This window comes from Rattus norvegicus, chromosome 5 (genome assembly GCF_021556685.1).
Source record: "Rattus norvegicus strain SHRSP/BbbUtx chromosome 5, alternate assembly SHRSP_T2T, whole genome shotgun sequence".
Classification (NCBI taxonomy): Eukaryota; Metazoa; Chordata; class Mammalia; order Rodentia; family Muridae; genus Rattus; species Rattus norvegicus.
The window spans coordinates 146,832,184-146,857,143 of NC_141538.1; the positions used below are offsets into that span (position 1 = coordinate 146,832,184).

Consider the following 24,960-nt stretch of genomic DNA (forward strand, 5'->3'; position numbering starts at 1 on the left):
TGGCTTAGCTCATGCTAGGCAATGTTGAGGAAATTAGCAGATACAAGGATGCTGCAAAGAATTTTGGTCAAGAAAGTAAGAAATAAACAGTAGCTGGGTATCTCCTAAGTGCCAGAAGGGATGCATTAGCGCGTTCTCTCTCTCTCTCTCTCTCTCTCTCTCTCTCTCTCTCTCTCTCTCTCTCTCTCTCCTCTCTCTCTCTCTCTCTCTCTCTCTCTGTTGTATATACACGTGTGGGGGGAGTGTCTGTACATGTCTTCCTCAACCACTCTCCAGATGTTTTTTGAGACAGGGTCTCTCCCTAAACCTGGAGCTCACCCGATGAGCTAGGTTGGCAGACCAATGAGCTCTAAGAGTCCTTCTCCCCACCCCCACCCCTCAACACTCAGATTACAGGTATAGCACTGCACTTGGTTTTTACATGGATGCTGGACATCCAAACTCAGGACCTCACACTTACACAGCAAGTACCTTACACATGAGTCATCTTCCCCAGCCCAGAAATCTTTCTTTGAAGGTTAAAGGGAAATGAGAAACGGAAGGGGAAGGTTTGTCAATGCTGGGCTGATCTTAAAGCACATCCCAATTGTCCCTGGGAAAGTAGTGACTCAAGGGAGTGTCACATTGGTGTGACAGCATTTCATTTCTGTGCTTTCACTCACATGTTGAGAGGGTCACACATGTAGCCTGAAGCTCTAGGCGCTCACCTGGTGTACTTCAGACACTTGGCCCAGGAAACCATCGGAGCAAGAGGTGTCACTCACGCCGTCTGTTGCACACATCAGCTCTCCTTCACCAAGTGAAAGGCATTCTTCCCCGTGTCCCCTCAGAGCAGCTCCCTGACGGGTTGTTCTTCGTGCCTTTTTGCTGCTTTGGAAACTGGACTTGGAGTGGTCAGGGTGACATAGAACTCACCCATAGTCCCACAGGACGTTCAGTGGTCACTGTGACATAGTGGTGGTCCCTTTTCCATCCTGGTGTGCTTCCTAGTCACCTTCTGCCCCAAAAGTGCTGGTCTGGATCCTGCCTGGCATTTCCATCCCTGAGCTCCTTTCCCTGGGCCCCCATGGCTGATAAGCCCCATTCTTCTTCACACAAGCTTTCCTCATAGAATGTGAAATACAAAATAATTTTCAACTGAACAGCTGCTGAGGTGTCCTGCACGACTTGAAATCAGATGTCTCCCTTCGTCACAGCTAAGTGGTCATGGCAAGCCTTGACAGTCAGCCACTCTACCCCATAGATGATAGGTCTGGCACAGTTACAAGCACATGAAGAGGACACAATGTGTGCCTGTCCCTTCTCGTCCCTCTATCCTTTGCTGTCATGGAGACTGGATTGGGGAGGAAGGAGAGAGAGAGAGACAGAGAGAGAGAGAGAGAGAGGGGGAGGGAGGGAGGGAGGGAGAGAGAGAGAGAGAGAGAGAGAGAGAGAGAGAGAGAGAGAGAACGCTGGGCTATCGTATAAGGAGTGGAGGACCTCTCTTGAAGCAGAGCTTTGTCACTCCCTATATGTCCTTGATGAAGTCACTGACCTGTGAAGGGCATGGCCAAGGCTGGCACTCCTGGTATCTTGAGCTGTGCTTTAGCCCTGACTGGGTTTTACCCGTGGGTACAGATGTTCAGGGAGACCCTTTGGGTTCTCCCTGAGGCCTGTGGCTCATGATGTGTTTTTAAAATGGGGCTCTGGACACTTGCATAGCCCTGCACTCTCCTTGACGACCTAACCTGATTACTCTTGTTGTCACAGCGCAATGCGGGGGAGCAGTGGAAGAGATGGAAGGGGTGATCCTGAGCCCCGGTTTCCCAGGCAACTACCCCAGTAACATGGACTGTTCCTGGAAGATCTCGCTGCCTGTGGGCTTTGGTGAGTCTGCAGCCTCCAGGGAGACAAGAGCCGAGCCCAAGCCTAGATTAAACCAGCTGCACACCCCAGCGTAAACTCAGCCCAGCGTAAGCTCAGCCCAGCACAAGCTCAGCCCAGCACAAGCTCAGCCCAGCACTGTCCCTCCTAGGCTTTATCCACTGCTATCTGGGGCAGCCCTGGGGAATGGCAGAGTTGAAGTGATGGGGGAGAAAGGTTAGAGGTTACCATAATTTGAGTCCTGAACTAAATGCAGGGGTATAGAATCAGAAACTCAACTGGAGATGGAGCTGAGGGAATAGAGAAGTAGAGCGTTTGCCTTTGGAAGGCACGAGGTTCCATCTCCAGGACTATTAAAAAAAGAAGAAGAAGAAGAAGAAGAAGAAGAAGAAGAAGAAGAAGAAGAAGAAGAAGAAGAAGAAGAAGAAGAAGAAGAAGAAGAAGAAGAAGAAGAAGGAAAAGAAGAAGAAGAGGAGGAGGAGGAAGAGGAGGAGGAGGAGGAGGAGGAGGAGAAGAAGAAAAGAAATTACCTAGAATAAAAGAAAAGGAAATCCATTTTGCTGAGTCCAGACTTCAAGTTGTGCTTTTAACTCCCCTGTCCCATTCATCATCCTAATTAAATTGAGCCAAGGTCAATATGAAATTGAGTTGGCGTTCTTCGTGGATACATTCTAGCTGGCCTAGAGACTGAGAGAGGGAACTGGAATATTCCAGGCATGGGGGCTGTTGGCTGGGAAGGACATTAGTCTAGGTGCAGATTTTAATTGCTGGCAGTTCGTATGGCATGTTCTGGCAATATGGCTTAACCCTGGTTACCTGCGCCAAAGAGACTGGGCTTCGTGCCGACAAGGAACTGAAGGGTTGTACGCAGGGATCGTTTTGCCCAAATTCCGCTTTGTCCCTAGGAAAAGAACTCTCCAGGGGATTCCTCTTTTTATCCATTTGTATCTCCCTAATTAACTCTACAGGGTAATGGGTTTCACTGTGACACATAAAACGTGTGGATGACCACCATACCCCATGGAGTGTTCCCCTACCCCGCCTCCTTTTAAAGGCACAGGCTCGGAACCTCTCAGCCTGGAGACTGCTCTCTTCCTTAATTAATTAATTTATTCAGATTACATCCTGATAACCCTCATTCCCCCGCTAGCCACCTTCTCTTCTCCTCTAAGAAGGGGGAGACTCCCCGGGTACCAGCACACCCGGGCACATTAAGTTGCAGCAGGACTAGGCACATCCTCTCCCACTGAGGCCAGACACGTCAGCCCAGCTAGGGGAAGGGGATCCAAAGGGAGGCAACAGAGTCCGAGTCAGCCCCACCCCTGCACTTGTTAGGAGACCCCCACAGAAACCATACTGCTTATGTGTAGGGGACCTAGGTCCAGCACATACATGCTCTTTGGTTGGTGGTCCTGTCTCTGTGAGCCCTCTAGGGTCTAGATCAGTTGGTTCTGTAGGTCTTCTTGTGGTGTCCTTGGCTCTGTCCGACTCCCTCAGTTCTATCCTCCACTCTTCGCCAGGAGTCCCCGAGCTCCCTCTAATGTTTGGTCGAGGGTCTCTACGTCCGTTTCCATCTCCTGCTGGATGATCCCTCTCAGAGGATAGTTACGGTCAACTCCCGTCTGCAAGCACAGCAGAGCATCGTTAATAGTGTCAGGAGTGGGCTCTCAGACAGTAGGATGACCCTCAAAGGCTAGAGTCTAGTGTCTAGGACCATCTCCTAAAGGAAACTGGGAAAAGCGAAGACGGCTTTGGCAGCCTTGATGGAGTCTGGATTGAGACACTAGGCAAAGTGGACCAGAGTTCCCACTGCTCTGTCTTCAAGCTTGGGACGGAAGTTTAAATGGGTGGCTGCCCTCTGTGAGCCTTTGTGTTCAGCCACAACAGCACTCTGTCCCTTAGTCCTACGTCTGCATTCCAGCTCTTGGCAGTGAGACTGTTGCAGGTCCAGTGGTGTACCAGGGTCTCTTGCTTTCAAGTGGACTCCAGCACCCTCTTTCTGCTCTAGAACACAGGATGTTATTACCTAAAGAGTCTCTGCAGTAATGTGCCTCTGCCATTAGGTGGCGAGCACGGCTCTGGTTTTTGTTTTGCTGTTTGTTTTTATTTTTTGTGTTTTGGTTTCCACACAACTAATAGAACCTAAGCTTGGGTACACAGGCTGCAGAGTTCTCCAGTATGGGAAGCTGCACAGGCAAAGACTAGAGAGCACGGCTCTACAGAAAACGATTCAAGATGGTTCAGAGAAAAATGCTCTGAGGTGCGGAGGCAGTCTATGCTCGCAGGAGGAGAGTGAGCTGGGGGAGCAGGCCATGCATAAAATGGAATCGAGTAACAGAGAATGAGGGTGAATGAACAGGACAGGACAATTGTATGTAAGGGTTCGTCCTACCCAAACCAGTGAATACAGATGAACACATTTTAAAATCAAAGTATGAGACCTCGCCATGGGGTCTTTAAGTAACAACGCGGTGCTCCTGAACACCTCGGGACTGTCTCTCCACGCTCATCCTGGCCATGCCTAGCACGACCCTAGCCAGTGGCGCATGCCCATTCTGTGTTACTAGCAAATGAATATGTATTCTTCCAGGCACTTAAATATAGAAATCACAATTGACATCTACATTTTTCTATTTCCAGTGTCTACTTTTTCCAACCTGATTTTCCCAGTTAACGATTCAACGTGTGGGCATTTCTTACACTTGGCAAACAGGTTTCTCTGGAGAACATTTTCCCACAGTGATCCAATTTTGAAAACGCTTGTCTGTAAACAAATGCCAGAGATTCTGTTCCAACCTCAGTTCTCCGTGGCTTATGTAAATATGTACCCCAGGGGCTTAATTAAATCCATGTAACCTGACAGGTGGCTAAGAGATCTTGATTAACCCACCGAGGTCCCCAAGTGTAAACTTCAATTGACTTTTCAGTAGATCGGGTGAGACAATATATACTTCCCAGCCGTGTCCTTCAGAACCACCCCAAGATTCTAGAAAACACCAGCAAGAAAGGCCGCGTGTGCCCTTTGATTCAGTGGGGGTTGTGACTTCTTAACTAAATGTTTATTTTAGATAAACCATCTTTATATTGATATTAGACATGATTCAAATGGAGTCAAATGTTGACCCTGAAGTTGGCTTCCCATGAAATCAAATACACTGCAGGTAGAACTCAGAAATAAGCGGTGCCTTTATTCCTGAACGCAAAGCCTATTGACTTTCTGATCCTCCCCGAGAGCCAGACTATCAAAGCTCAGGGCACATTCTGCCCGGCTGGGGCTTTGGTAGTGGGGATTGCGGACCCTGGAGGAGACACTGTAGGAGGACAGCCTTCCAGGGGCAGGACTGTATGGCTCTGGACAATGTCTGCCTCTGTCCTCCTCCCAGGTGCTCACATCCAGTTTCTGAACTTCTCCACGGAGCCCAACCACGACTTCTTAGAAATCCGGAGCGGCCCCTCCGAGACCAGCCGCATGATGGGCAGGTTTAGCGGGAGTGAGCTGCCGGGCTCCCTGCTCTCCACGTCCCACGATACCATCGTGTATTTCCACAGTGACCACTCCCAGAACCGGCCAGGATTCAAGCTGGAGTACCAAGGTAAGAACAAGAGCGCCATTCCTGCCACTGCCAACCCTGTGTCTGACCCACAGCCACGCATCTCTGTCCTTATGCATGCAGAGAGGTGCCAGAAGGGCTGAGGGGTAGCAGGCTTCTCCGTGGAGGCTTCCGGTCAGCAGCTCCCTCTCTGCATCCCACCTCACTAGCTACCTAACCCTGTTTGACAGACAGCTTAAATATGCCCAGGTTTTCCCAGAGCCGCAGCCTCACAGAGTCCACTGAGGCTTCACAGTGTCTAGGGCCGGTAGTCAAGAGCATCCCAGGTAAGCAACCCCTCAGTTTCCTCTCAGGAATCTCTGACACCCACTGCCCACCGTTTCCCCTTGACTTGGAGAGGCTCTCAGCAAAGCTCCCCAGTGAGAGAATAGAGGATTCCAGTGTTAACAACATTCACCTCAGATGGCGTTTCCTCATTTCCTCTGGGCGACTCACCTGTATGCTGACAGAGGTTTTGTTTTCTCAGATGAAACCCAATTGTAGGCCCAGTGCTCCTTGAGTGTATTCCCAGAAAAGATCCCCATCACACATACAGGCTTTTCTGTATGAGGGGCCATTCGGTCATCAGCATTGGCTGCATGGCTGTAAGTGGCAGCCCCACACAGGCCAAACTTCTGCCATGAATGCTCTCCTAGTGTCATTGAGAGAAGAACTTGCTCTGGTTCCCACTCAGCTCCTTTTACTCACTTCCTGCTACATACATGCATACATTCATACTTACATACATATATACATACATGCATGCATATATTCATTCATACACATATACATGCATATACACATATATTCATACATACATGTATGCATGCATACATATATTCATGCATGCATAATATATATGTTATATATGATATATTGGTTATATATAGCATGTGTAACATGTGTAGCTATATATTTTATATAAAGCTAATATATATGATATCCATATATATATTTATATAATATATATAATACTGGTACATGTTTACTTTTAAAACCCTGAGGCTGTACAGCTGTTTCAGTGGACAGGAGGCACCAGCCAGCTCTAGCTACTGTAACAAATGTTGCAAGATGGCAGCTCAGAGACAACAGAAGCCCATTCCTCCCTCTTCTGGAGGCTGGAAAATCTAAGATCAAGGGGTTAGCAAATCCCATGTTTAGGAGAGCATGCTCTCTGGTTCATGGCGGCACCCTCTTATGGTTCTTATTGATAGATGGAGTTGAAGGCCTTTGTAAGGCCTCTTTTATAGGAACCCAGCCCAGTTCTCCAGGGGAGGCCTCCAAATACCCTCCAATTAGGGGACAAGGTTTCAGGGTGTGGCACTGGCTGAAAGGACACAACAGGCTATGTCATAGAAGTTAAGTTGTTCTCCTAATCCCACCCCTTCCCCTACACAGAGAAGGAAGCACCTTCCGTCCAGCCAGCAGTGTATCTACTATAAGTGCTGCCTTGCAATTTTCTATATTCAATGTTAATTTTTAGTTATACAGATAAAGTTCATTATCACTTTCAGCTTGTTAAAGAACAGAAAACAAGGAAAAATAACTACAGGATGGGATTGTTTCCCAAAGACAACCCCTAAGTTTTAATTTTTTCTTCATATAATGTGTGTGTGTGTGTGTGAGTGTGTGTGTGTGTGTGTGTGTGTGTGCACAGTGTACACCTGGGAAGAAAATATAAATAATGTAAGTACAAGGTTTTTGACCGCGTATTCTTTTAATATAGAAAGAGTACCGTGCAATCGTGTGGTTTCCTGGCTTCATCATCTTTCTCCTGGGAGTCCCTCCCTTGTCAGACAGGACTAGGCTTCTCATTCTAGGACAGCCATAAAAGTTGTCCCCTGAGTTGGGCACAGTTTGGGCCAGGTGCACAGGGGTCAGTTGCTTAATGCGTGTCTGTCCTGGGAGCACAGCAGGCTTATACTGCAGGGGCACAAGAACTTGGGCTCCCCAAACCATGCCATCTGTGTTGGTTCCAACCAGGCAGTCACACCCAGGGACGCTGGGGGAGGGGTCATCCCAGAAGCTACTCTTGTGCAAGAGCATCTGTGACGGACGAGTAGAAGGGGTAGGAATGACAGTAAGTCAGGACACATCCCTAATTGTCCTCTGTCACAACGGTCTGTCATGGAAGACAGTTGATGATTCCAGTTACACAGTCCATGCTCTGGTTGAATAATGTCATCCACCTATCACAGGCGCCAATGCCACCATCACTTCCTGGGTCTTGTTTTTTGGGGAGGCCGTCACAAATTACCAAAGACCCCGTGACTTGAACAATAAAACTTAAGTCTGGGATGGATGTGTAAACAAGATTAAGATGTTGGCAGGGCAGACTCCTTCTGAGGGTTGTAAGGATCTACTCGGGGCGTTGGACTGGATTTGGATGGTTTGGGCCATTGTCTGATTGCATTGGCTTGTAGGATCATCCCTGCAGTCCCTGACTTCATCTTCCTACAGTATCCAGCTCCAGAACTCTAGCCCCACCCCCTCCTTGATTGACACACAATTATCGTACCTACGTATGGAATACAATTTGATGTTTCAAGCCAGGAATATCATGTTTGATCAATCAAGGTGGCTTGTATTCCCATCAACCTAACACTTACAATATATCTGATGGGATTAGCACTCGAAATGCCCTCTAATTGTGTGCTGGCAAGGACAGGGAAAGAAAAGGAACTTTCCATGCCCTTGGTGGGAATGTAAATGAGTAGACACATTATGGGAGGTAGCTTGGAGGTCACTCATGCCACTCTGGTTTGTGTGGGATGAGCAGAGGTTATCTATTCAAATGAGGTCACTTTCTGACGTTCTGGGCATTCTGACGTGAGCATGTGAGTGTGCAGTTCGATCTGCGCTCTCTCCCTGACACTTAGCTCTCGTAAACATAAGTGCTGACAGCACAACCATTGGGCCAAGTTTGGCTGCTAGAGGCTTACCTCACACCTTCAGGCACAGCCCACACACTGAGCCCATGCAATAGGATGGTGGCTCCTGCACACTCCTGGCATGGCAAGCCCACTTGCCCTTGTATATTACTCAAAAATACCATTTGCTGCTGGATCGCCAGAAGAGACCTAGCAACACACACACACACACACACACACACACACACACACCTGCCACCCCTGTATCAGAGAACATCCTCCTGGCTCTCCCAGCCCTTCTTTCTTTGAGAAGGGATCCTGTTGAGCCTACCTACCTGAGGTGCCCCAGCTGTCCCTCTGAGGAGTCCAGGACAGCATAATGGAGGCCTTTCCTTCAGTGATCAGGACCCGCCTGATGCTCCATTGACTCGAAAGCCTACCTGTGTGCCACTGAGCGAGAGGCCACCTGCTCCTTCTTGGACTGGAGCTCAGCTCTCATTAAGGTTTCTTGTTGTGATGGTCCCAACCCCTCAGCCTTGGGAGTCTCTAGTGCCAGGGGCCCAGCTGCTTCCACAGAGGCCTCTAATTTGTGATGGATGCAAATTACTCTCTCAAACCAACTCCCCCATTCTCCACAGTTGTTCAGTATAAACAGACTTGTAGCTCTGAGCCCTCCCCCTCCCCATGCTTCCCCTCCAAAGAAAATGGGTTCTTTGGGTCCCTGGCTTTTCAGAAGAACCATCTGTCTTCACAGGCTATCTCTATGGGCCCCAGTTCTCTTTGTCCCTTCAACTTTCCTTGGAACAATCTAGCCCTTTCTCCTCAAAATATCCCCAACTGGACAGCCCAGCATCCTGTGGCTACTGCTTCCCTTGTCTTTCCTTCAGACGGACATTTCCATGTTTAATGATAGCTACCTTGGCTTACTCTTAACTTATTCCATGGCTCAAAACTCCTGCAACATAGCCTGAGGCCTGCGTCTACAACCCTGGCACTTGGGGGTGGGAGCAGAAGGGTCTCAGGAGCTCGTTATCCAACCAGTCCGTTCAACTGCTGAGCTTCAAGCTCAGTAAGAGAGCTTTCCTCAAAACATGGTGGAGAGTGATCAAGAAAGACACCAGGATTAACCTCTGACCTACACACACATACACATACACCCATGCACATGCATGCACACATCAAGAACACATACATACACTAGACAGGCAGACAGATAGACATACACACACATACATGCACACTCATACATGTGCATGCACACATTGAGAACATGTACATATGTTAGACAGACAGACAGACACATACATACATACACACTTCCTCAAGTGACACTACTCTCATCAAAGCTACCCTGGCTTTTGGCTTGTGGCTGCTCTCTTCAGTCTCCTTGCTGTCTGTCTTCAGTCCACAGGACTTCAACCAAAGCTTCTGATGAAGTACTCTAGGGCAGCAGGTTCCTGCGTCCTCCAAGACTTTATGGGAGAAACACCAAAATGGCTCCACTGAGAGCTACTTCTTTCTGGCCCACCGACACCCATCCATGGTGTCTGCTCAGTTCTTTGATACATGCATTTCCCTCAGTGGTTTCTCGTGTGTGTGTGTGTGTGTGTGTGTGTGTGTGTGTGTGTGTGTGTGTGTGTTTGTGTGTGTTTATATGCACGTATATGTGCATGCACATGTATCTGTGTGTGCACATGTGTGTGCCAGTGTGTGTGTGTGTTTATATGCACGTATATGTGCATGCACATGCATCTGTGTGTGCACGTGTGTGTGCCAGAAGACCACCTCCTGTGTCATCCCTCATGCATCAGGTGCTGTGTAGCCTTTTTTAGACCAGCTCTCTCACAGCTTGGATCTCATCAAGGAGGCTTGGTGGCTAACAACCTCCAGGGATCTGCCTGTCTCTGCCTCCTCTGTACCAAGATCATTAATACGCCCCACAACTACTACTCCTGGCAAAAAAAATAAAAAATAAAATAGGGAAGGAGGGAGGGAAGGATAGGGGAAAGGAGGGAGAGAGGGAGGTAGGGAAGCCCACATGGGTCCTGGGTATCAAATTCAGGTCACTCTGCATGCAAGGTAAACCAACTGAACCTTCTTCCCAAGCTCCCCTGCAAGTGACTTCTAGTGAAATGTGCATTTTCCCCACTGAGACAGTCCTTTGCGATGCCCAATGGAAACACGGGACCCAGCCGCCACTGCAGAGTGGGCATGGCGGAGCCGTTAGCCTTGAGGTCATAGTTACCCTTATTACATGTGCTAAATCTTCCACTTGCACAGAGCATCGTTCAGCCCCAGCTGTTCCTACCGAGTGTGTCTGCCGGGGAAATAGTCCATCTCCCTCTTCTGCCAGTTCCCTGTGCAGAGAGCTCCCAATTACTGCCACAAAGAGTGTTCTTCTTCCAGGGTACCCGATTAGCCAGAGCGTTTGCTCTCTGATACACGCTCAGCCAGTGCCTCTGCTGCCTCTGCCTATTCAGGCCTCAGCCATTGCCATGAGGGGGTCTCATGAGGGCAGCTTTTCTGTTCCTCCAAGGAACATTCGCATATGGCTGTCACCCCTTCCCCCCCAAAAGCTCCCATCTTGCCTGCGGTGTGATCTATTCCCCCAAAATGTTTTCATAGATTCTAATTTAGCAGAGCTGGAAAGGGCCCCTCACCTCAGTGCTTCTGTGTCTGTGACCTTGAGATAAGCAACATGGACACACCCAGACCAATGTCTGACCCAGAGAAGACATTCATTAAACAGCAGTTCCACCATTAGTATGGTCCTTGAGCCTCTTTTCCCAGTGGCACTATGAACAGTCACTGACACCTAAGGGGCTCCTCCCACATGCCAGTATTGTACAAAGGGCTCCACAGATGCCATTGCACTCAGTGCAGGAAAAAGGAGGGCAGGGCATAGAGAAACTTAAGGAACTCATCTAAAGCCAATAACCAGTTAAATCCATTGGCACTGCAAATTTCCATTTGGGAAGAAAATCCCCAGAAAGAATGAAGTGATATTTTCTCCTAATCTTTCCTAGCCTACGAACTCCAAGAGTGCCCAGACCCAGAGCCTTTTGCCAACGGCATAGTGAGGGGAGCCGGCTATAATGTTGGACAATCTGTGACCTTTGAGTGCCTTCCAGGATATCAACTGACTGGCCAACCTGTCCTCACCTGTCAACATGGCACCAATCGAAACTGGGACCACCCCCTACCCAGGTGTGAAGGTATGTCTCTTGCCCTGATGGTCCTTCGTAGGGTAGTCATAGAAACGGAGCATCCTGGTTTACCTGCTACTCCACGGGATCACCAAAGGCGGGATCCAGGCAAGACTTGTGTATCCTGTTTCAATGTAGGGAGGAGTCACCCAGCCAGGAAGAGAGCCCATGACAGAGCTCTGAGGGAGTACTAGGGAAGTCCTGGAGATGGTGCTGTAGCCTAGAGATTGGTATTTGCAGCCCTTAGGAAGATCCAGCCTGATGGGCTAATGGCCCCCCATAGATGGGAAGGTGCCACAGAGAGGCTGTAAGCCTTGAATGTTGGAGAGAGTCAATCCTGGAACTTCCCCCAAAGGGAAGGGGATGATGCTTTTTCTAAGAACTCTGGCTCCTCTCCACCTGCCCCATTAGCCCCCTCCTTTCTACCTGTGATTGCTGAGAACCGAGCTGGCAATCTCAGGTTGCTGGAGGTGGAGCATCCTTGGGCCTTCTTCCTTAAGCAGAACCTAACCGAAGACGGCCAAGAGGCTGTGCAGCCCCCTTTCCCCTATGGAGACACCCCATTTCCACTTTCCTTCTCGTATTACTCTGATGGCCAAGAATTTTCTTGGAGGAGATGCTAGAATCAGTCTTGAAATAGGAAGGCCTGTCAGGGACAGTGACCCAGGAGAAAGCGCTCCAGCTCGGGGGTCAGTTGTCAGTTCTATCTCTGTACATTGAGTTTTTCTTCAGTAAAGCAGGACATTTCCTGAGAACCAGAAGGTTCCACAGATGGCTTCTCCCAGAGGCAGTGAATGCACAGTGGTAGCATTCTATAGAGAAAGAGACCGAAAACAAGGGCTGCATCTCTGGGAAAGAAACTGAGTCAGATGTTAAGTGTAGCTTTTGCTGTCTGCCTTACGTTCTGGGAACGGCCATACCACCCCCACCCAGGTTCCCTCAGATCCACAGAAGAAAACACAGACACACATGTTGCTCAATTTCAACCTGCCTTCTTGGCTCAATTGTTGGGCACTACTAACCTCCCTCAGCTAGCATGCCCTCCCCAATACCCTTAGCTCATCACCCTAAATCTGTCCTCAACTTTAGTTGCTCAGTAACTGTAAGCAACCTATTGTCGATTGGCCCGAGATCTCATGTGGATAGTCACTTTTTGTCCCTCCAAAGCATGGCAAAAAATTCCTCACATGTTGGACACCGCTTGTAGGGTTGTCGGTCCTGCGTCCACTCCATCACAGGGCACAGCCACTCTGGAAGTGGGACACGGAATGTCTGACCTCTCGTACCCCACTCTATTGCTGGGTGGGTGTTGGGCTGTAGGGAAGCCCTGGGACACCACTCCAGGGGTGAGGAAGCACAGTCTGAGGTGGGAGACAGCCGGAGATGGCTCTGGGATCCCCAGGCCTGCCAAGAGGGTGGGGCTGTGGGGTTCCCAGGCTCTTGGACACTCACGAGAAGCTGGAAGTCACAGAAGAGCTGAGAACTGAGTCTGGGCCTACTGGCTGGATCTGGCCTGGAGCCAGGAGAAAAGGGGAGCGCTGGCTGGTCCCACATGGAGAGTTCTTGGCTTGATGGCTGTAGGCTTGAACTTGGTGGTGATCGTGTCTGGGAGCACAGAGAGGCCTTCTACAGGAGACTGGACAGTGGCTTATAGGCGAAGGTCTTCTCCATGGCTTCCCACAGCAGATCCCAGTGAAAAGAGTCAGTCCATGGTTTTAAGGCATTTATTGTCATGGCGGAAAGTGGATGAGTAAAACCATATCCTACTTCTCAGGGTGGGTCTGAGATTAAATATCTTTTGCAGGGAGGAATGTCTAGGAAGGAAAGCTTATTGGCTCTTTCCACCCAGCAATTAGCCCCTGGCATCTTTACTGATAGACCAAGAACCAACTGGGGAACAGGACCTTATCATCAGCCCCACCCCATACAGCCAAATGCTTCTTTGTTGATTGATTGATTGATTGATTGATTGATGGTTGACTGACTGACTGGATGCTCGTAAGCTCTCCATCCTGGGCTTCATTCCAGCCCTGACCACTTCTCATACATTGCTTTACCTAATTGCTCCCACCACCTCGTGAGGGTTATTCTTAGTCTATTTCACTCCTGAGGAAAGAGACTCAGAGAGAATGAGCTACATGCCTATGCTCATGTGACTGATATGTGGCAGAGCCAATGATTTGAACCCAGCCTTAGCCTCACTGAAAAAAAAAATCCAAGACCACATAAAACACTTGCCACTTGCTATCCACTGTGAGGACCCAAGTTCAGGCTCTCAGAGCCCATGTAAACACTGGGTGGTTGTGGAATTACCCTTCTGAGTAATTCCAGCACTCAGAAGGTGGAAATGGGATCCCCTGAAATAAGCTGTCTAGCCATGCTGACAAGCTCTGGATTCGATTAAGAGTCCCTGCCTCAAAGAAAGAGATGGAACTCGATTGAGGAAGATTCTGACATCAGTGTCAGTACTCAGTACACACCCGTGCGTGTGTGCGCTCACTCGAGCATCCACACTCTCTCCCTCTCTCTCTCTCTCTCTCTCTCTCTCTCTCTCTCTCTCTCTCTCTCTCTCTCACACACACACACATGAATATATATATACATACATACATGTCACATCCCCACGTGTATACACCCACAAAAATAAATAAATGTTAAATTTAATTTTAAAACAGTTAGACCAGAAGTGCCACCCTTGAAAGGACAAGTCAGAGAGGAAAGAGGTTGTCATAATCAATCAGCTCCTCCCAGCAAAAGCATCACAGCCCCAGTACTAACACTGGTTCCTTCTCATACCTAGGATAGGGATCAGAGGAGCTCTCAAGGTTAAACCCTTCTCTACAGGCCCGTTCGGTGAAAAAGAGAAAGAGGAGGCCAAAAATAGAGTGACCAAGAAAGCACCCGAAGTGATGATTGATAGGCAGCCAGGGTGCAATGTTGTTGACAGCCAGACACAACCACACAGCCCCGTGTCTTCTCCCCGCGCCACCAACCTCCTGCAAAAGCAGTACTAAGAGCTGGGGTTTTACTGGGAAGGCGTCTGGCTTCCCGGCTGGGTGGGGAGGATTCTCAAATACTCATGTTTGTGTTTCCTCCCTGGCAGTCCCCTGTGGTGGGAACATCACCTCTTTCAATGGCACCGTGTACTCACCTGGATACCCCAGTCCCTATTCCAGCTCCCAGGACTGTGTCTGGCAGATCACTGTCCCCATTGGCCATGGCGTCCACCTCAACCTCAGCCTGCTCCAGATAGAGCCCTTTGGAGACTACATCACTGTCTGGTAAGGTCATGTCAACAGCAAAGCAAAATGGGGCTCAGCTTCAGGCCACCAACTCTATCACAGGCGGGGATTGACAGGTCAGAGGTCCTCAACCTGAAGGTGCCAGTAGGGGCGTGGTTGGGGATGGTGTGGCTATGCAGGCTTTCCTTCATATTTCCAGAATTTACTCAGCACTCCACTTACACCTAACTAAGCTGACCAGACCACGGGAAAGGCTTGGCATGACGTTATGTAAAGCTCCTCTTCTCATCATGTGCGGAGCCAGTGCTGCCCCACAGAGCATTCTGAATTGACGGTGGCATTTTATGCCCTTGCCATTCAACATGGCAACCACCAGACTGGTTTTTAAATTGTGTCTAATCTTAATGAATCTAAATGTAAGTAGGCATGTACTGTTAATGGTTACTGAATCAAGCAACTCAGCCGCCTAGTTACAGAGCTCTATAGACAGCGGCCTGAGTCCATTTTAAAAAGGAAATGCAGATTCTCGACTGCTAAGGGCAATTTCCTTGACAACATTCCCCAATGACTGAATCTGTGGACAAAGATACATAACATTTTAAAACTCCTTTGTTTGGACGTCAGTGGCATTCTGAAAAGTATCATGGGGTAGTGGAATAATTTTTCTCAAAACCCTGAATGATTTCTAATCCATGGATAGGAGCAGAAAGGAAGGACTAGATAAGGTTCCAGGCAAGAAGTCATTTACCCCAAAGAGGGTGTGTCTTTGTTTGGGTAGCAAAGGGCTGTCAGAGAGCAGCAAGAGAGTTCTGCCACAGTTCCCTTAACCAAGAAGGTCTGTGGTTATACCAGCAGCCCTGCCCCAGGGACCTCTGTTGCCCCAGAAGCCCACCCAACACGGGGTGAGTAGGACTGATGAAGAATCAGATAAATAAAGGTTCCATCAACTCTATTGGAAGACCTCACAGAGAGATACTAGAGAGAGTTTCCTAAAGCCACAGCCACCCACTACAGGTCTCTCTCAGGGCCACTGATGGCTCTGGGAAGAGCAAACATTCAAGGCGTCTGATGACAAGCCGAGCTTTCTTTCCTGTGTGCAGGGATGGGCCACAGCAGACATCACTGCAGCTTGGGGTCTTTACAAGGAGTCTGTCCAAGAAAATAGCATACAGCTCCTCTAACCAGGTCCTGCTCAAGTTCCATCGGGACACGGCCACGGGTGGGATCTTCGCCATTGCCTTCACAGGTCAGTAGGAGAGCTGGGGCAGGTGGGGGCACACCGGCTTTCCCAACAGGGTTGTGTTTGCTAGCTGGGTGGCTTTTAATGAGTCATGTGGTCTTTCTGAGCTACAATGTTTCCAGCCTGTGCTGGCGCTGCCCCTCCAGAGGTCTGTTACAACATTGGGTTCTTCATTGTACTGGTATACAGAAGCACCCTCCCTGGATGACTCACAGCTGACCTGTCTATTGCCCCCTGAACCCCTCACTTCTCTAAGTCAGTTTCCCCACAGGGCTCTTGGGGCTCTGTTGACCTCACAGGCAGCCCATTACTTCCTGTCACAGGGGCAGGCAGAATGGTTGCATCCTGGATGAGCATAAACGGTTCAGATGGGATTGCCTCACCAGCTGCCTATTTTCTTCTAGTCTGAAGTTCACTGGGGACCTGGATGTTTCTCAATCTTATTATTAACAGACATAACACAGACGAGTCATAAAACCATTCCTGTGGGCATGTGCTTCACTATGGAGTGACGGCCATGTTCCCAGCTTACAAAGCAGTGTATGTTTGAAATCTATTCCTACCTCAACCTTCAGTCACGTTTGTGTGTCCTTCTGTGACCTTTCTCTGATGGTGACCTCCATCTCTTCACTTGGGGGTTGGTGAGCTCTGAGACTCCTGTGAGGTGATTACTGTTGTCACCCCCCCACACACACGTCACCAATGAGGAAGGGGTGCCAAAAAATGTTTCAGGGTTTCCCCAGGATGTTCAGACAGAAGTGGGGGACAGCACTCAGACAGTTAAGTCCTACAGTGTGATCTGGTGTGACTTCATAGACGTGCATACATTGATGGAAACCATAGCATACTCAAGTAAAGACCACAGGCAAGCTGAGCCGGCTGACAGCCTGTGATTCCAGAACTGAGGCAGGAGGATCCAGTTCAAGACCTGGACAGGCTAGAGTGAGGATAGGGCCATCTCTGATGACTGTATAGACTGAAACCATGTCTCAAAGTAAAAAGTGAACAGAGACTCGGGCTAGTTCAGTGGCTCCTCCTGCCTTGTATTAGAGAAGTGTCTCTTGTCAGCAACAGAGGACCCACCTTCCTATCCAGCGCCCTCACAAACACTGAGCTCTTACCATTTTTACCAATCCAGTGGATTCATCAAATGGCATTCCACTTTTCCTGATGTGGGTGAGCCTCCTCTCACATCTCCATTGACTGTTCATGCTCCCTGCCCTGCAACATGCCCACTGCCCCGAGATGATGTTTTTCTCCAAGGAGAGAACACAGTAGGGACTTGAGCATCACCAAATCCCCTAGAGTGAATAGTATGGGCTGGGAATGAGGCAAGGGAGGGGCTAACTGGCAGGTGGGGTGGAGAAGAGCACTCTTCCTCCAGAGTCACTGTGGAGAGCTGACGCTTCGGGGTGGAAACTGAAGAATGGGGAGAGAAGAGGTCGGGGAAACAGTGCTTCACCTTCCCATCACTAAGCAGTGGGTCCCGGTAGCTTTGTTTTCCTGTAAGCATCAATAAGCAGGAAGAAAAGATACCATAGAGAGATGTATGAAATGGCTCTGTGACATGTTTTCAAAAGGAGAAAGTGGATTTGAATAGCAGAGAAAATGTCCTTGAAGCATTGTAAGAGTGAACAGGGCTGGGGGAAAGGGGATCCCTCCAGCATGAGAGTCTCAATCACATGGGCTTCGAATACAACATGAGACACTTAGACAGTGAATGGGACAAACAAGACCAGGTATCTACACCTGCCAGCGTGAGAGGGAACGAGAGCTGCTGTGCCTTCCACCAGGGTGACGGAGCACATCAGGGGCACACTGAGGGGCTGCCTGACAGAGATAGTCGGCATCCTTGGTGATAGATGAGTACATGTCTGAAGGGGACAGAATCGGCACATAGTGTCAGACTCTGGGACAGATGAGGAGGCACCTCCGTCAGGTGCGAAGCCCAAGAGGAATGAGAAGGACATCCACACAGAGATGAGTCCAGACAGCCCAGTCAGAGCTGTGTGTGGAGGAGGGGCAACGGAATAGGAATTTACTTTCATACAGTGACTCATCAGCTAAGAAAAGGACACCAGAAGACTGGCTTCTCAGACGAGAGGAAGACTGCCCCCAAAACACAGGAAGAACAAAGGTCAGAATGTAACCATCAGTGTTGGGTCCAAACGGTCACAGTCACTCTGAGGTCACTCTTTGCAATGTGAGAGGGCATTTATTTGCCCATATGGAGACATGTGTGTACACACATGCTTAGATTCCCCAGCTCTGCCACCAAGAGGCTATGAACAGCATCTCCGGCAGCAGGGAGCAGCACATCTAGCTCCAGGTCTTAGTTTCTAAATAGCATTTTCCACTAGACGGACCAGAGCTCCGTGAAGAAACGGCTAATCCCAAGGCTGGGGCTGAGGAGGCAAGACAATGCAGAAGCATCTTAGAGTTGAAAATAAGGAGATGTCTAGGGAGTGATGGAGAGAGGGCAGAAAAACTTAGGAACTGGCTCGAAGGGACACCTGCTGGCCATGTTGGAGATCATTTGAAAATCAAAGTCATTAATAATACCGGCAAATAGTAAGGAACCTGTCAAACAAAGCAGGTAGAGGAGTAAATTGAAAGTTGTTTAAAGATGAGATGTTTACATGGCTGCAAATCATTCTCCGTGCTGTAATTACGAAGGGGAATGGAGAAGCCTGGAGCCTGCCACTTTAACTACACGATTGCAGAAGGAGTCAGTGTCGGTGAGACAGCAGGGTGACAGCGGAGTCTGAGAGCCCCCATTCAATGACGGTCCAAAGATGCATGCCCTGGATACACTTCAGCAGGAGCTCTCTCAAGCCTCGGTTCACCACATGTGACCATCCAAAGTGTCAAAAACCACAAAGGTCAACAGAAGTCTTTAGCACTGCTCCAATTAAAAAAGACGCCAGATCGCCTGTAGAGTGATTCTGAGACAGTCCTCATCGAAGGACTCTGCTGGTATTCCCAGTAATGATCGGCACCTGGAGACAAGCCTCTGGGCATGCCTTTGAGGCAGTTTCCAAAGTGACATTAACTGAGGTGGGAAGATGAACCCTAAATGTGGGTGGTACCATTCTGTGTGCTGGAAGCCTGTTCTGTACGAAAGGAAGGAGCCAGCAGCATTCATCTCTCTCTTTCTCTCTTCTTCCTGACTGAGGATACAATGTTACCAGCCGCCTTGATTGATCTCCTGCCACCATGCCTTTCCTGCTGTGATGGGCTGTACCTTCAAACTGTGAGCCTAAATAAAACTGTCCTTCTGTAAGCTGCTTGCCTCAAGCGTTTTGTTACAGTAACAAGACAAGTAGCTAAAGCAAACAGGGAAGCTTTCTCCCTCTGTGGTACTGAGTGTGGGACCTGACTGTTGTGTGTGCTGGACAAGATCTCTACCCCAGCCTCAGCCCCAACCCTGAGGAACTCACATGAGATGTGGGAATGGAAGGCAGTTGTGCATCTCTACGCATTTTCAGACATTCACAGTTGCTGTGGTTACACGGAAGACTGCTTATCCAGGAAGTAGACTATGAAGAATCTTGTTTAGGGACTGCTGTTTTAAATATTCAGGGTATTTTTTTAAGAAGGTGTAGGGGTTAAGCTGTATGCTCCCAACTTTAAAGCTTTGATTTTTATTTAGTTTGGTTTTGAACTCACTATGCATACTTTTCCCACTGTGATAGAAATGTGCACAGTGGTCAGTCAGGCAATTCAGAGGCACTGTATGTATGCTCCTCCTCATGGGACTGTCACTACCGTCCATCTCCAGAATGGCTTCATCTTTTAAAACTAAAGTTCTGTCCTCATTAGTCAGTTCTCTTCTCCCCCACCCTCCTGTTCTCAACCTCCAGTTCTGACTATTATTTGTACCTTATAAATGGGACCACACACAATACATCGTCTTGTGAATGGCTCCCTTCACACAGCACAGTGCCTTCAAGGTCCATGTATGCTGTCCTGTGTCAGGATTTCCATGGTGTACATATCACACACTTCCCATTAGTATTAATCCATTGATGGATGCGAGTTGCCTTCTCCAGTTCGCTGCTATGGGGGAGCATCGGTGCACCATAGATGGGGTGGTGGCTTTTAAATAGCCGTCCCCTCAGAAAGCTTGCAGGGAAAGGTAGTGGTTCATAGTTGGAGAACTAACACTAATATGATGCCACTAGACTGGATTATTCCATGGCGTCTGCTCCTCTCACCTTGCACAGTGATCTCCATGTCTATTGCTGTGTGGGTAGCTTGCTATACACACACACACACACACACACACACACACACACACACACACACACACACATCTCCTTGCACATCCCGCAGCCACAGCAGCTTGGACATACTAAATCACGTGTGAACATGTGACCTAACCCCTCTTGAGAACTTAAAACTTAAACAGAGACGCTACTTGTGCCCAAACTCAACCCATCTACCTCCCGAGAGGAGAAATCTGCATCCAGGTGTGGCAGATTCCCTCCCTGCTGCTAACCTGTGAGCCGAAAGATGGAAAGACCCTGTACAGAGAAAGAAACACCCAGGAGTTCCCCCTTGGGTTCGAATAGCCCCCTGGCTCCTTGCCCTCCACCTGAGTGCAAAAGATGCACGTTTAAAGATAGTCTTTGAAATGCATTTGCAGCAGATGAATTAGGAATAATCTTCGTGTAAAGTAATAGATGATTGTGTGATTCATATGGATAAACACATTTGGACACACACAAGCACATGCTTATATGCACATATGTGCAGATAAAGATGTAGTCCCTAAATACCATTCACATCCTACAGTCCACTGATTTAAGGACAGGCTTGTTTTCTATCGTTCAGTGAAACAGGAAGCAGATTGCTGTCAGGTCTCAAATGCTAGCAGAAGGCAATAGCCACAGGTTCCTCCCTACACTAAGCCACTATCCTTACAACATTCTTGAGAGAGAGATTCGAGTATAAAGAACAGTGCCAGAGGGGGGGCATTTGAATGGTACCTGGGCTTGAACACCCAACTCAAAATCAGAGTCCCAGCAACAACTGGCCTGGGTAAGTGCGAAGAAATCCTATAAACCACCATTTGCCTTACCTGGGAAGCCACAAGGGAAGAGCAGGATATGAACCTAGCATGTGGGCTGCAACAGACCTGAAGCAATGACCCCTCCCCCTGCTAGCCGCCACTCCAACCTGTGCTAGTCTCGCTAAACTATAACAGTGCCTCACTCCAGTGACCAAACAATGGACAGACACCAACCAGATGCCACGATGGTGTGGACTAGACCTGGCAATGCCCCACGCCAGAGAGAAAGGGGGACAGCAAAAATGAGATGGAGGAGTCTCGTGTTGAAAGTCCCCACCTTGGAGTAGGTCCTGAGATCACAGCAGACATAGTGAGACAACTTCAGTTTTTAAACCTGAATACTCAAAATGGCTGAGACTCCTTATGGCTAGAGAGGGAGTTTCAGGAGTGTTTTGTTTTATTTTGTTGGTTGTTTTTGTTTTTAGACTGGGTCTCACTCTGTAGCCCTGGCTGGCCTGTAGCATTCTCCTTTCCTCTCCCACCCCCCTGAGTGTGTGTGTGTGTGTGTGTGTGTGTGTGTTTGTGCGCGCGCGCGCGCACACGCACCTCTGTCTCTCTCTCTCTCTCTCTCTCTCTCTCTCTCTCTCTCTCTCCACACACACACACACACACACACACACACACACACACACATATCCTTGAGCTCACAGTGATCCACCTGCCTCTGCCTCCAGAGTGCTGGGATCAAAGGTGTGCACCACCATGTGACAGTTTTGTTGGCTGTTTGGTTGGTTGGCTGGCTGGCTGGTTAATTGGTTGACTGGTTGTTTTGGTTAGTGATTTGTTTGTTTTTATTTCAGGCACTTTGTCTGTTGCTCATCTGTATTCCACAAACTTTCTATGTGGAACAAAAAAAATGTAATTTTACAAAATGTAACCCAATGAGAAATCCCCCTGACAACCACAAAATGCAAACTCTGAAAACTGCGTTAAGGGCAAATTTCTTTGTATTGATTTTTTTTTTCTAGAAAACTTGGTCACGCCTTAGAAGTTTCAAAGGCAAGTATGAGGCCCAGAAGAGATCGATTCATTTTTTTTTTTTTTTGTAACTGTTAAGGAAAATGACAGCTGACCAAATAAGATTTTCATATCTGTAGAAATTGGAAAATGGCGTGAGTAAAATGAAACAAATGACCGACCACGTGCATAGAATTAGCAAGCCAGGTCAATCCAGAATAGTCAGAGAATTAGCAAGCCAGGGTCAGTCTGGAATATTCAGAGAGTCTTTCAATTCCATGCCAAAAGCAGGAATGAAGGACAAAGCTGGTCAGTGGAAGAGAGAAATGCAAATTGCTAACATGCAAAACTCATGAAACATGAAAAAATTAAAAATAATCAAAGGTTACCAAGGAGAGGGCTCAATAAGTACACTTTCTGCACCAGCTTGAGGGTCTGACTTCAGACTCCCTGCACCCCTGTAATCGGATCCCCTGCACCCCTGTAAAAGGTGAGGGTAGTGACGTTTGCTTGTAACCCCAGTGCTGGTGGGTGGGAACATAGAGACAGACAGTTCCTAATGCCACCAATCAGTTAGCTTCAGGTGTACACACACACATGCACACACACACACACACACGCGCGCGCGCACATGCACACATGTACACATGTACACATGCACACACACACGCACATGAACACATGTACACATGCACAAGCACACACATGCGCAAGTACATGCACACACACACACACACACACACACACACACTCGAAAGTACATACACACCACCCAAAAATAAAAGGAAAGACGCCTACTAGGTGTTTCTTCGTCAAGCCAGTTGGCGACTCTGCCCATAGTGGGTTGTACATTCTAAAAGAACAAGAAAGAAAATGTTGTTCCCTGCATCTTCAACACCCACATTTCTGAGCAAGGTGAACCCCACAACAGGTCATCTCAGGGCTGCATGGAAGGAAGAAGGTGTCACCCTGCCTCCCAGCACTCGTCATCTGCTGACAGTGCACGTCAAACAACTTTCCTAGACAGAAAAATGGAAGCACACCTCAAGGGCAGACACTGCTCCGGCTTTTGTCAAAGCAGGCAGAAAGCCACTCAGATACCTCAGGAGGGTCTCTTCAGTGTTGGTTCACTTACTGCTAAAGCTTGTGTCTTTTTCATGTGGCACTTGTGAGACAACACATCTGTATAAAAACTTAAAGTTAGATTCCCTAATGTAATATAACATCTCACATAAAAGTAGACACGGGCGAAGTGTCCAATTACCTTCCGTCTCCACTTGGTAAAATGTCAGATCCCAAGGCAATATCTGGAAGGTAGCTCCCATTGCATGATGGGAGCTGTGTGCATCTGGGATGCTGTGGTCTCAGAAACAGTGTGGCATCGCTGTTGTGACTTCCACATACAGCCCCAAAACTGGGAAGTCTTACACACCACCCTGAATATCTGGGATGCCAGGGTGCAACTTCCCATCAATGTACCAACCTATTCTCACAGCTATGTTGAGTACAGGCAGTCATGAACTGATGGTTTTAAGCACCCAGCTTCAATCATAATTAGGATGGCTGGGCACACACACACACACACAAACACACACACACACTTTTATTGTGTTTTAATTTCCTTTTGGATTCTGACGTCCAACTCAGTAGAATCGTTTCCCCCTTAAAGTATCAAGGAAAGAAAGAGACCTGAGTCCTAATATCCAGGAAAAGTTACTGACATTTGACAAGGATTGCCTGCGTGTTCTATAAAGGTTGGGTGCTGTAATCATTTCTAGTTTAAAAGAATCAGCAGAAGGAGAAGAAGGAAGAATGTTTAAAAATACCAAAGATGCTCCAAAGCCAGCCATGGCGAGGAACACCTGGTATTCCAACACTGGAGAAATAGAGGCAGGATCCGGAGTTCAAAGTCACTCTGGGCTCTGTAGTGAGCTGAGACCAGCCTGGGACTCATGAGATTTTTGTCCAAAAACAAAACAAAAAATAGAGATACATGTGCTGTATGGGGTAAATAATGTTGCCAGGACTTTAAGTAGAAAAACTTAAGACACCCACTGGTTAACACCAGAGCCTCTGAAATAAATTTTAGTAAATGAATATGTTTAGATTTCACAGTCATTTCGATCTCATTCTTGAAGAAATCTTATTGTATGGGAAATGTCTTCTGCTATACCAGCAGCTGGCAAGGCGAAGCACAAGGCGTGTACCACATGATGCAGACTTGTTAAAACAAAACCCCTGAACCGCGCAGGGAGCAAAGACACGAAGAAGTCACAACACATGATTAACAGTAGCTGCGTCTGAGAGGACAATGGATACACCTCATTTTCCTCCTACCGTTTCCATAGGAAACCCCCCCAGGTTCCTAATGACATTATACATTTTTAAAAAAAAAACATAACTGGGGATGTGGAGGTTTGGGAAACAATCGTCACCGCAGCAGCCACAGCAGCAGTAACGGGATCGATAGCACTCAGCCGTGAGTCAGGTAATAAAAGGCATTCCACACCGACCATTCCTCACCCAGGCACCATCCAGCCTCTGCCCCACGGGCTCGACTCCAGTTTAGAGAATCCACTGAGGTCAGCTGTGTTTGGACAGAGGTCAGAGGAGGAAACACACACAGGATGTGGAGGCTGGGCTCTGACCAGTGGGAGGACCTGAGCCCAGGAACAGCCAGACCCCAGTTAAGTCCTGCCTGCCTCATTTATTTCCTGCAGGATCCCAAGGAAGTAACTTTACCTCGTTATCTAATCACCAGCTCACAGGAGAAACACACTGCAGGGTCAGCGCTGGGGGATTTAGAGGGCTAGAATGCAGAACTGTCCCTGCATGGAGAACGTCCCCAGCCGTGCTCCTCCCCACCCCGCCCTCAGGCCAGTGACATCACTGGATGCTTCTTGGATCCCGTTAGATGT

General features: G+C 48.4%; 1 protein-coding gene across 3 annotated transcripts in view; it reads left to right on the forward strand.

Moving 5' to 3' along the window:
* Csmd2 (CUB and Sushi multiple domains 2) overlaps positions 1–24,960 on the forward strand; it is a 569,250-nt gene that overhangs the window by 482,313 nt on the left and 61,977 nt on the right. For all 3 annotated transcript variants that reach the window (XM_087548710.1, XM_087548711.1, NM_001446899.1), the window contains 5 exon segments: positions 1,750–1,866; positions 5,247–5,456; positions 11,350–11,538; positions 14,633–14,810; positions 15,872–16,017. In XM_087548710.1, the coding sequence (XP_087404836.1) occupies positions 1,750–1,866; positions 5,247–5,456; positions 11,350–11,538; positions 14,633–14,810; positions 15,872–16,017 (840 nt within the window).